This window comes from Zeus faber (assembly GCF_960531495.2).
Source record: "Zeus faber genome assembly, chromosome: 2".
NCBI classification, from domain to species: Eukaryota; Metazoa; Chordata; class Actinopteri; order Zeiformes; family Zeidae; genus Zeus; species Zeus faber.
The window spans coordinates 21,033,900-21,046,890 of record NC_137189.1 but is presented as its reverse complement, the minus strand read 5'-3'; the positions used below and the strand labels follow the sequence as shown (position 1 = coordinate 21,046,890).

General features: G+C 47.5%; 1 protein-coding gene across 1 annotated transcript; it reads right to left on the bottom strand.

Moving 5' to 3' along the window:
• Positions 1–1,386: 1,386 nt before the first annotated feature.
• gareml (GRB2 associated, regulator of MAPK1-like) lies at positions 1,387–12,853 on the bottom strand (the record flags this gene model as incomplete). The annotated part of the gene is made up of 7 exons (XM_079996853.1): positions 1,387–1,984; positions 2,077–2,246; positions 3,196–4,079; positions 4,882–5,047; positions 5,624–5,754; positions 8,912–9,052; positions 12,742–12,853. 7 exons carry the CDS (start codon positions 12,851–12,853, stop codon positions 1,387–1,389), a joined length of 2,202 nt encoding a protein of 733 aa, XP_079852979.1.
• Positions 12,854–12,991: the final 138 nt, after the last annotated feature.

The following is a 12,991-nucleotide window of genomic DNA, read 5'->3' as shown; positions in this document are numbered from 1 at the left end:
CCCAGATCATGACTATAGTGACTTCACCACCGCCCAGTACAGAGTACACCAGCATTCTATGGATTTATACCCAAGTGGGGTCTCATCAAATAACCTCACATTGCTCACACACAGCGAGAGACCTTGTGATGACGACGAGACTCTCCAGCTTCTTTTGACAAAATGATTTAATGTGTCGACAGTAGCTAGAGCCCCCTTTCTTGAAACCACCGTAAAATCCTGCAAAACAAATTTCCTCACTGACTTCAATGACTCATAGAATTATATTTTTACCTCCGTCATAGCCTGTTGGAGAAATAGGAACATTACAAAAGAAGGTGTTTGCTTCCTGTGCCGTGAGATGTACCCATGCCAAACATGATCACATCAGGCTGTTGACCTAGGTTTGCACTTTATTCCAATCATCAGCACATTACTCATGCGATCAGTCTACACGAGGTTGAACATTTTTAGCTTCCTACAGGATCGTGCCTGGGTGGTGCACCGCTTGTGTCCACTGGAGCATGTGACTCGAAACTCATTTAATCTGACTAAATCGCAGAATTGGTGACCTGAGGTTTATTTTGAGAATATATTTCTGTGGCAGTTTTGAATAATTATATCAGCCCCACGGAAAGCTGCTCGACATCGGGGGTCATGGGTCAGCAAAGAGATGTTCTGCGCTGCCCAGGGAAGTGGATGTTTTTAGCCGTGGAAGGACCGCGTATGTCCTTCAAGGGGAAGGTTCTATGTTGTACTCTAATAGACAATTTGAACTTCTGTCCAAATTATTTACGGTGCGTCTCAAACATAAAGCAACCAAGTGCATCCGCTTCGCCCCGTGGTTCAGACATATCTTCGCACTGTGGTACCGAAAAACAAAGGAACAGACCTCCTATTGTTTCAAGGCGAGCCAGCAACACCTGTTTTGTTTGAGACTGTTTCATACGGATCCAAAAACCCACAACTTTCTTTTTTTGGCCATGATGTGCTTGATGCTCAAGGTGTGTTGTCTCCCTAAACTCATTGTCAGGTAGCACAGGGTAGCAACTCAAAGCACGACTATTCTCCTGTAGTCGTTTGTTAGTAAACAAATCCCCTTTTTCTGACCTCTGCACGGCAGCCACGCTGAGGTACATCCCACCGGGGGGCGTAGTTTCCCCCCATGTGGGAGTCTCTGCTCCAGTCTCCGGGGGCTCAGCGGCCGATGGATCCCAGTAGAAGGCACATTGAGGACGGCTCAGCAGCCAACAGGCACATTATTAAGAAATACATTGTTCAAGAGTGTGTACCTCTATGCACACAGTATTAGTGCATTTGTATGTTTGATTGAAAAAAGTGTGTGTGTGTGTGTGTGTGTGTGTGTGTGTGTGTGTGTGTGTGAGACTGTGACTGTGACTGTGTGTGTTAGATCTTGGGCCTCCAGCCCTGTATGAACTGCGAGATCTTGGTGACATGGAGTCGGCTCAGATGAAAGTCATGTGACAGGATGTCCTCGGTCAACTGCACCAGAAGGCTGCCATCGATACGCTCCTGCTGGAACACGCCGACTGCCCCCTCGGACAGGCCGATGAACCGCAGGCAGGCAGACACCTCCTCCAGCGAGAGCGCCGATAGGTCGGCGGGCGGGCGCCAGGCAGGATCGCCGGCCAGGGTGGAAGCTTCCCCAGCCGTCACCAAAGTCCCGCCCCCTTCTGCGCCTCTGGAGGAATCCGATGGGTGATTGGCCGAGGGCTCGGGGGAAGGGCAGGGTGACTGGCGGTTGAAGGGATTCAGCGCTCCAAAGGGGGCGAAGCGGCTCTGGGGAGGCGGCGCCCTGAGTCGGGGGACAGAGTCGGAGGCCCACGGCTCCGCCCAGGTGGCCTGCGCCGTCTGGGGATTGGACGCGGCGTCCGCGGGGAGGCAGGGGATTGGCTCAGGGCTGGAGTGGGGGGGTGTAGGGACGGGGCAGTCGCCCCAGGAGCAGGGGTAAAAGTACAGGGACGTGTCCGGAGAGGGCGAGCAGCTGGGACAGGAAACAAAATGACAGCAGTTACGTACATTACCTTGCCATTAGGAGGGTGTGTGCGTGTGTGCGTGGGTGCGTGTGTGGCTCACCTGTCATGCAGTCCAGAAGAATAGAAGGACAGGTTTGGTCTTGGGGAGCCGGAGAGCTTAGGGAAGCGAGGTGGGACCGGGGGGCTGGGGGCTGGGCTGGAGACGGAGCCCCCTTTGGAACAGCGAGGGGGCACGGGAGGGGCGATGAGGAACCTACACTCCTCTCTCACCTATATATACACACACATACAATGTACACCAAGTGTGAAACAGAGTGAGTTAACTCTCCAGACACAGAGGTTTCTGTGTGTGTGTGTGTGTGTGTGTGTGTGTGTGTGTGTGTATGTGTGTGTGTGTGTGCGCGGTTGGGTAAATGGCAAACTTCATGGCCTTTACACCTCAAACACATTCCCATACACTCCTTGCTTTTCACATAACCTCCAAAAACACACATGCGCACGCACAACGCACACAAATGAAGAATTCTGGGTCTGACATCTCCACACATCCTTTCTCTCTGCACACACACACACTTGTATCCAACAAGTAAAAGAAAATTATGCCATATGAATGAACCTCTCCAAAGTCTCAACTACCATTGTTGAGCCACACATGAATGAAACTAACCAAAATGATCACACATGGTAATTAGTGTGGTAATGAGGTTCCTCTCAGCATTATGGGACAATAACAAAGGAGGAGGAGAGACTCCCAGGCGGTCAAGTGTTCCAGCATTAAAGACTGCGCTTGGCTCGATGTCTTCAGTTGAGTTCAGTTTCATTAAGTCACAAATATGAAAAATGTGTTCTAATGATGATATATGAATGTTATATGACACCACAAATTCAAACTACTAAGATTAATAACTCCTTTCCTAATTCTGTTTTCCTAGTGCAGTAAACAGCACAGTGTTCCAGCATGTATTTCAAATGACTGTGTGTGTGTGTGTGTGTGTGTGTGTTGTTCATGTGCAATACGCTTCTATAAGTGTGGAAGCAGTTCCAGGAAGTGTGCGTGTGTATTTGTGGTCAGTGAGGTTTAAAAGCTGTAATGTATGAATAATTCAAGCCAGGCATCCTGACTTTTTAACAGCCGGATGCCGTCTGGGGCTGAGACAGACAGATAAGGAGAGACAGAGCAAAGAGAGAGATAGAGAGAAAGAGAGCAGAGACGACTCACAGCATCAGATTTTGGAGGTATGGGTGGAGGCGTGGACACTCTGGTCACCACAGTGCCCAGTGAGCCGTCCAGTGAGGAGGAAGAGTGGAAGGAGATGAGGTTGGGCTCCTTCCCCAGCCCCTCTGCGTTCTGATTGGTCCACAGCTCCTCGTAGGGGATCTCCTCTCCGCCCCTCGTCTCGTCCTCGGCCCACTCGGGCATCACATACTCCCGCTCCTCCCCCGGACCCCCCCCGAGCCCCTCGCTCACCAGCGAGTCCCTGCAGCGCCTCGATAGGCCGTCCGACAGACCGCCACCGCCGCTGCCGCCGCCGCCGCCGCCACCGTATCCGCACAGTGAGAGGCGCTGCAGGGCGGGCGCCAGCGAGTCCGACACCCCCGACACGCAGACCCTGGAGCGGCGGGGGCTCACACACTCCTCGGCCACATACTCCAGCTCGGGCCGCGTCTCTCGCACGGCGCGCGAGTAGGCGTCCGGGTCGAAGGCGTGGCGTAGCAGGAGGCTCTCCAGCCCCGCCGTGTGGACAGAGGCCTCGGCCACGCTGAAGCGGGGCATGCAGCGCAGCAGCAGGAAGTGGGAGGGGGCTACTTCCTGCCGGCGTAGCACGAGGCACAGCACCACTGTCTTGCTGACGATGTTAAGAAGCTTGTAGCGGTGGCCCTCGCGCACGGCGTGCCGGTCGTAGGGGTTGCGGGGCGGCCGCGACGGCACCGACACGTTGACGGGGAGGCGCACCCTCTCGATGATGCTGCGCACTGTGTGCTCGGCTCCCAACATGCCCTGCTCCAGTGGCGAGCGCGTGCAGAAGCGTCCGCGGCAGGCGAAGGGCAGGCTGACACTCTGATTGGTGCGGTGGTTCATGCAGACCAGACAGGGGGTTTTACCTGCATTAGGGTTAAATAGGACACCAGCAATACCAATCAATTAAAACACTATCACACAGTTTACAAGCATTCAATAACCACAACCACATTGAGCTTGCCAACACAACATGAGGCCTCCCACAATGGGGAACTTTTAATTTGAAATATAAATCAGGCTGAAAATAGTAATCATATCTTATTTAACACCTCTTACGGTTTGAATTGTTTCTTTTGCAGCAATCAATTGCTTAGTTCATTGTTGCCCTGAAAACACAGTGTAACATTACATGATCTCAAAAATATTATATCAATTCTGACAGACAATCTCTTTTTATTATGCATCGTTTGAGTTTCTTTTATCCCCACTGGATATAAGAGTAGAACCCAACAGGTGGATGCAGTGGAGGTGGATGGAGCGCAGCAACGCAGCAAGCAAAAAGGCAAAAAGGCACGTAGGGGAGGAGGGGTTGGCTGCTTAAATATGCTCATAATGGCGTGGAAGTGCATGGCGTCATCGAGATGTCTGTCAGAATAAGATACGCCTCATTTATATTGTATTTTTAAATCAAACATACACTTTGATCTGGTTTTATTATGCATATGCTAAGAGTTTCGTTGTATTATTTTTCATCTTTGAAAATGTTTTATGTGTGTTTTCTGTTGGCCCTAGAACCACCGTTAAAGGATAGTTTCACAATGTTTCAACCCAGGCCTCGACATTTAAATTCCCATGATTTTTCACTGTTGAACTGAGATGTGGCCTTCCCAGGCTAAAACTTTGCTCACCAAAGCACGGCAACAGCAAAAAGTATTTTGGCCTTACTTCGGGGAGTCTTCCCAAGGCGCCTCAGGAGCGCGCTCAGTCCACTCTTTTCCCTAGAGGGCGCGGCACAGAGGAGCTCCGCCTTCCCCATGAGTGACAGCTCATCTCCAGCCTGCAGAGTGAAGCTGTACTGCTCACTGTCCTCACTGAACTCCCCCGACACCACCTAATCATACACACACACACACACACACACACACACAGACACACACACACACACACACACACACAAACACACACACACACACACACACACACACACATACAGGTTCCGTGAGTATCCTAAAATATAAAGATCTAGCACCAAGGACCATAAGATATATATTTCTTAATTGCTAAAATGTATGCTTTTGGACAAATAGAAGCATGTTGTGTCTTTAACTCCATCATAAAATGGATTATATTTGATGATCTGTGTTTTTGGATATGGTGTGAAGCCAGCTTAACACGTTTTTTTTGTCAAAGGTACCTTTATTTTGTTGTATTTTGTATTTATTATTTTCATTTGAAAAGGCACCATTAAAAGACCATTGCTTTAACATGGAATTAATTAAATGTTACAAAGGTAGGTTAATAGAAAACAAAAGGGCTAAATAAAAAAATCCCAAAATGTGAGCTATCAAGAAAACAAGGATGATGGGGATAACACAAATGGGGATAATGGAAAATGTGCGTGCTAACTAATCAACAGCCTGCATGATCCTTTTAAACTCAAGATTTTGATGGGTGGAGGAGAGGCCACCTTGACGCTGAAGGTGATGGCCTCCATGACAAAGACGCGGTCGGGGAAGGCTCCAGCCACCTCCTCCACGCTGGAGAAGTACTGGATGGGGTCCCGCACGTCCCGGTCCTCATCCAGCAGCTTGAACCTCCCTGCGGGGAAACCAGAAAGAAAGACGGAGGAGGAGGTGGTTGGACGGTAGGGGTGTTGTTGCCTGTTATTCTTCCTTCTTTCTTTCTTTCTTTCTTTGGTTCTTTCTTTCTTTCTTTCTTTCTCGCTTGCTTGATTGCTTTTAAAGTCTTTCTTTTCCCCCTACTTTCTTTTTTAATTGCCCACTGTGTTGATTTGAAAAGACACACACACACACACACACACACACACACACAGAAGTAGAAAAGAATACAGACACACCTCGGTGACCTGTGACCTGGCTCTTTCTCCTAACCAATCCCGACAGCCCACAGGGTCGACATGGAAACCAGTAAAAGGACCCCTTAATTCTCAAGCAGAGCAGAGGCACATCACCATGGAGACGCCCAGCCATACACACACACACACACACACACACACACACACAGACACACACAGACACACACGCACACACACACATATACACACACATGTAACCCTCTGGTTCTCTCTCTCGTTTCCCCCCCTGTTCATTCCTTCATTCACCCCCTCTCTAAATCTCCCACACTTCTACGCTCCCCTCGTCCTCTCCCTCATCCAAGCGGAAGCAGTCCGGATAAGGGAACAACCGCCATGGCATAACCTCCACACAAACGCACACCACACACACACACACACACACACACACACACACACACACACACGACACACAGCAAATAGTCTCTGTGCAGGGGAGCAATCATTACGTTTTTGGAGGGTTGTTTGGAGGGAGGGAGGAGTTGTTGTTTTGTTTTGGTCTGAGAGGCAGAGCAGAATAACAAGCAAGCCCCCGCAGGGCCTGGACCAGCGTATCCCTGGACCAGGGAAAGCAAATTCTGCCCCCTACACAAGCCCCCAACTCCCACCTCAAATAACACCAGTATAATACAGTGTGGGGGATTCTGAAACTGTTTCACCTCTAAAATCAAGTTAAATTGAGGATAAACCAAAACAAAAGCCCTATTTCATTAGACAGACAGACAGACAGACAGACAGACAGACAGACAGACAGACAGACAGACAGACACAGGAATAATGAATAATAATAATAATAATAATAATAATAATAATAATAATAATAATGTTATATAATATGTAAACATATTTATATATACTATTTTAACAGTAAAATTTCTAATTTCTTATTTTTATTTTAGGTTATTTTCACTGATTTGTTGCAATATTTAAAAATGTTCAGTTTCATTTGTGGTTATATTTTTACCTTATTGTAATCCGTTTGTTTGCTAGAAACGGGTCATTGGGTGAAGGCATCTTTGTTTGAATTCAGACACAGACATCCAATGAGAGAAAGGCAGAGGGGGTGAGAGAGGGAGAGAGGAGAAGGAAACATCCTGTTGTCTGTCCCCAGGAGGGAGAAAAACCTATATTGCTTCTCTTCGTGAGCGTATTTAGACTTCCGCTGTGACATCAGCTCGCAGACATGAGCTCATCCTCGACGGCTGCCGCTTGGCCGCAGGACTCGACCGCCTGGCTCACCCCGAAGCCTTAAATCATGTACAACTAGCAGCATACGCACAGAGAGAAGGTTCGCATAACGCAAAGTTGTGCAAAGTTGTGTGTCAGCAGAGTTTACTTATACTTGACCCACGTATGAGTCAAAGTACTTCTCCAATGAGCAACTTGTGTAAGAACTTATTCAACAGTCAAATAGTGACACAAGTACAAGCTCCTTTCAGCAAATTCAAGCTTATTATATCTTCACATTGTGGAGAAAGATAAGATTAGATAAAATATGATTAGATAAGCTATAACACACACACACACACACACACACACACACATTGGACCCTTAGATCAAGCAAAACTAGACAATCAACACCTCCATCTGAAACAATGGAGATGATTTTGAACATGTCTTCATAGCCAAATATCAAGTCGCAATGTTGAACAATGAACAATTACTTTTATGTCTGAATTATTATCAAGTCCTTGAATAGTTTTGCTTTAGTGGGTTGTTGAATGGACGTTTTACTTCAGTCAGAATAGTGTTTGACCATAATTCTACAGGTGGTGACTCCTATTTTTCATTGGGTATTGCTGAAATAACCACAATTTTCAGTCACGCAGAACCTTTAAGGCTCTGTTACACTGAGACGCGACTGGGTGGATTAGCTCCAAAAGCTGTTAGGGAACCGAGTGACCCAGCCCCAAAGAAATTCTATCAACAAGCAGACCACAGATGTTTTGAAAAGACATTATCCTGGAGTAAAACTGAAAGACTTTGTTCTACAAAGTTCTTTAATGTTGGTCTCCTCCATTGGGCTTGAAAACGAGTTCAACTTTTTTCTTTCAGTTCTTGGGGATTGGGAGCCACAACGAAGGCAGTAGCAAGGGGACATCAGCACAAATGTGTGTGCGTGTGTGTGTGTGTGTGTGTGTGTGTGTGTGTGTGTGTGTGTGTGTGTGTGTGTGTGTGTGTGTGTGTGTGTGTGTGTGTGTGTGTGTGTGTGTGTGTGTGTGTGTGTGCGTGGGGGGTGGGGGTGCGTGGGGGGGCAGAGCAAAAGGCATTAGGATCCAGTTACGGTCAGGGAATAGCGCTGGCGGAATCAGGGGCACCTGGAAGACCAACAATGAGGAAAGTGGGGAGAAGCTCCTGGTGAGGTCATGACTGTTAGACTGGAGGGAAAGCCAGGTGAGGTCGCATTACAGTGTGTGTGTGTGTGTGTGTGTGTGTGTGTGTGTGTTTGTGTGTGTGTGTGTGTGTGTGTGTGTCTGAATGCACATCGTAGTGAAACGCAGGTGTCGCAGTTTGTGGGAGGTATGTGGAAAAGTTTGACCTTCCGTTGTTAAAATGTATTGTCGCATTTGTGTGTGTGTCTGATAAATACAAACGGTATATTGATGATGATGATAATAATAATAATAATTATTATTATTATTATTATTATTATTATTATTATTATTATTATTGTTGTTGTTGTTATTATTATTATTATTATTATTATTATAATTCTTCTTCTTAAGTAAAATAATGAATAAATAATAAAATAAAAAATATATAAAATGTGGTGTGTGGAAATTAGAATATATGTATTTGTTTCATAGGGGGATCTATATTCCTGTGCGCGTGTGTGTGTGTGTGTGTGTGTGTGTGTGTGTGTGTGTGTGTGTGTTACCCACCCTGGTACTGCAGAGGTATGTCTATCTTGGGACCGATGACGTAGTGTCCCTCCTCCAAGCTGTGTGCTGTCACTGTGGTCCACTGGCGACAGGAATGTAACAGCACCACGTCCTCCTCCGCCAGGCCCTCCACACACTCACCTGGAGCACACACACACGCACGCACGCACGCACGCACGCACGCACGAACACACACACACATTATGCAGTAAAACAGTATATAGAGTGTAAATCCTATCTATTGTTTCCATGGCTGCCATTAGCACCCTTTGCACCCTGTGCTACTTAATTCCTGCTCCATTCCCCCCACGGACATGAATACAGTGCAACTCATTCCAATCCCACTCAAGTGAATCATCAACAAACCGCTCGACTGGGGAAGCCGACATTTGTTGGAAGACGGCTCCACTGTCCCCCAGTTCCTCTGCACAGCACAGCCTTTTTTCAGCCATCTTGAAATCAAAAGTCTTGACATTTTAGTTTATCCATCTTGAAACCATCTACAGACTTTTCTTTTGAAGCTTCATACTTCCAATCTTACATCCCTATTCAGACCTTTATTTGGAAGTTTCAGATTTTCCATCTTACGTCCACGTTCAGATTTCTATTTTGGAGTTTCATATTTTGAAATACTTCATGGCTCGTATTTCCCCAATTCATGTCTCTGAGTGCTCACACACACACCGACCCAGATACCTACACACATACACACGCAGTCCAAAAAAGTTGTGATCGTACACAAACAACGGTTGCGCTCTTAAAGGGCCAGTGTGACAATAGCCTGGGATCACACTGAGCAGCGATGGCACACACACACGCACGCACACGCACACACACACACACACACACATTCAGTGCTTGTCTGTAGGGACCAGATAATTACCCCCCATCAGCAATGACTCCCCACCCACAATCCTCTCATCAGCCTCTCGCACCCCCTCTATATGACAACCCCCTATTACACAGCCCACATTACATACATACACACGCACACAGTGAGAGGCCGTTTTTCCCAGCATGCACTGGGGCCATCATGTAGTGGAGCAGCATTGATTTCTGCTGCGAGCACAATGGTACAATTCAATCACGTAACACAGACACATGCAGCTCCCCTATACTGTCTCTCCCTCGCTCTCTCTCACGCACACACACGTAATACACCCACACCTATACTGCATATATGAGTGCATACCAATCACACAGACGGGAGTTGGTTTGGTCTTCATTTTTGGATTTGACAGCCGCTCCTCTCAGGATATTTGGCCTGGCGGTTTGATCGGCTAGAGAGACAAAGATACCTACTATTGTCTCTTTGGGAACAAGGGCTTTCCGACGATGTTGACAGGGCAGGGCGGCCAAGACACGAAGACGGGTGCATTGCGAAAGAATCCCTCAGAGGGTCCCAGTAGGTTTCCAACGTCAAACAATATTACACAATTTCTCCGAGTCCGATCAAAGCACTAATAGGCGTTCTGCAAAAACAATTCATTGAGATCACTTGTGTCTTTTTTCGGAGGCGGTTTCATTCTTTTTTTTACACATACCATAACCTTTATCACTGACTGAACGAGGCGCTACTCAAGTGAGGCAAGTGCTTAGGGGAGGGTTTATGTAAATGACAAGTCAAAGACGATTGGCTGCAATCCAGGAATGATGTCACACTTGGCGCCAATTTTGATTGGCTGGCAAAACTCCCTGATGAAGTGTTTGGGGAAAACCTGAATTGAAAGATAAGGGATCGTTAAAGCCCTGTTGCCCTAACGATGAATTGAAATCTTGACATCCTTTTTTGTTATTATTTCGTCACGTGAATCAACTAAAACGACATAATTGCTCCACCCTCGTTGTGTGTATCTCTTTGGCCACTTGTGACCTTGAAGGCATTGGGACGAGAGGACTGAGGGCGGAGCCGGGGAAAAGCTATCAACCCCCTGTCCAAAAAAACGGACCAAAAACTTTCATCTTTAACCTGGAGGTGAAGAGCTCACGCATGACTTCAAAGATGAAGAGGGATCATCTATTTTTAACTTCACCCTGTGAAAAAGCAAAGTGGATCAAAAGTGGCAAAGTAGGTGACGTTAACCCGGTAAAAACAGAAAATCCCTGCCGTATCGTGGAATGAGACTGGATATCGACTGGGATTTTGGTTATCGCGATATAGTGGAATTTTGTCTTTGAGGCTGGATCACAGAAAAGTCGACTTAACGTAGATCGCCTTCCAACCCACGCCTCTACCTGCTTGGCCGTAATATCCACATCCCTAATGTTCATTTCTCAAAATATTCCATGTGTGTTGATATCTTATTACACCAGAAATGGTCATCGCCACAACATCGTCATATAATCTACATCGGGGTATTGGTCAAAAATGATTGTGATGATTGATTTTGTCAACGTGGCCCCCTCCCCTGCCGCGGCGTTGGTTTGATTTCCATCTCGCTGGAGTTGGTCCTGTTGGCTGTGCACAGTCTGTTTGTTTACTATTGACGCGTTATTATTTTCTTATCAGCGCCATGAAGAAGTGGAGATTTGAGGAGGACCCGGTGGCACGACACTGTAAATAAATAACGACCATCTGGTTCGGCCGCCTGAGCAAACAGCCCACCGGTCATGCAGGGTAAACAAAGTCCGGTTAATAAACACCCTCTTGTGCCCTCTCTTTTCAGCTCTCTCTCATTTCTTTTGGCTGTCTCTCTCTCCGTCCTTTCTTTGGTCTATCTCTCATTTCTTTGGGTCATTTTCTTTTTTTTTTTCCCATCGGCTCCCTCTCTCCATGTCTTTTTGGGTCTATTTCTCTTTCCTTGGTGTCTCCCTCTCTTTTGTCCATCTCTCTTTCCTTTGGATCTATCTCTCTTTTCTTTGGCGTCTATCTCTCTATCATCTTTGGGTATCCCCGCATTTCATTGGGTCACGCTCTCTCTCTCTCTCTCTCTCTCTTTCCTTTGAGCCCATCTCCCTTTTCCTCTCTTTTCTTCGGGTGCATCTCTCGTTTCTTTGGTTCTTTCTCTTTTCTTTGTGCCAATCTCTCTTTTCTACATCGCTCTTTCCTTGGGATCTATCTCTCTTTCATTTGGGACAATCTCTCCTCTCTATATCTCTCATTTGATTGGGTCTCTTTTCTTTGGGTGCAGCTCTCGTTTCTTTGGTTTTCTCTCTTTTTTTCCTTTGGGTCAATCTCTCCTTGATATATTTCCGTTTAATCGATCTGTCTGTCATTTAGGTCACTCCCTCTTTTTTTTTCTTCGAGTCTAACTCATTTTTTTCTTTGCTCTTTCTTCTCTCTCTCTCTCTCTCTCTCACAGACGCGCGCCCACGCCGCTGAGGTGCGTTAATTGGGCGGCCGCGGCGGGGACGCGCATTGCGCGTCCAGTGGGAAATGTGGAAAAGTTGGCTTGTTAGTATTCACCACATTCTCCGACAGATTCCACCATTTGCATATGAAAAGGGTCGAGCGGCACTTTATCCGCACAACAGACACTTTGTGGCTTTCTGGGCAGCCAAGAAACAACTTTGGCAGTGACGCCCCACATTTAGTAAAAAATAGATAAAAGGACATAAATTCAATAAATAAGTAAAACATGAATTAACAAGACGCGTGAGAGAGTTGAGTTGCGCAAGGTGCGGACGGTGCATCGCGGACTGGACGCGTGTCCGTCTGTGCGTAAGGAGACAGAGACGCGGGGAAGGAGGAGGACGGAAGCAGCGGTGTCCGCGGTCCAAGGTTTGAAGGTTTGAAGGTTTGAAGGATTGGAAGTTTGAACACACGCGTGTTTTGTCTCGCTCTGACCTCGGGGAAGTAGAAACCCGCACTGGAAAGCATGCGTCCTTACCGTGAGAGAGGCGCACCAGAGCGGGCAGGCGGACCTTGCTGACCACCGCGTCCAGCGGCAGGGCCAGCGGGCTCCAGCAGATCTCCGACAGGCTCGCCGAGAACTTGTCCATCCTCCCGGGTCATGCCGGGCTCGGCCCGACGGTGCCGGAGGAGCCGAGGGACGGAGGTGGATGCGCGGCTGGTGGGGATGGAGGGGCGCGGAGCCTCGCCATGTTGGAATACACAGGGAGGGCAGTGCGCGCGGCCGC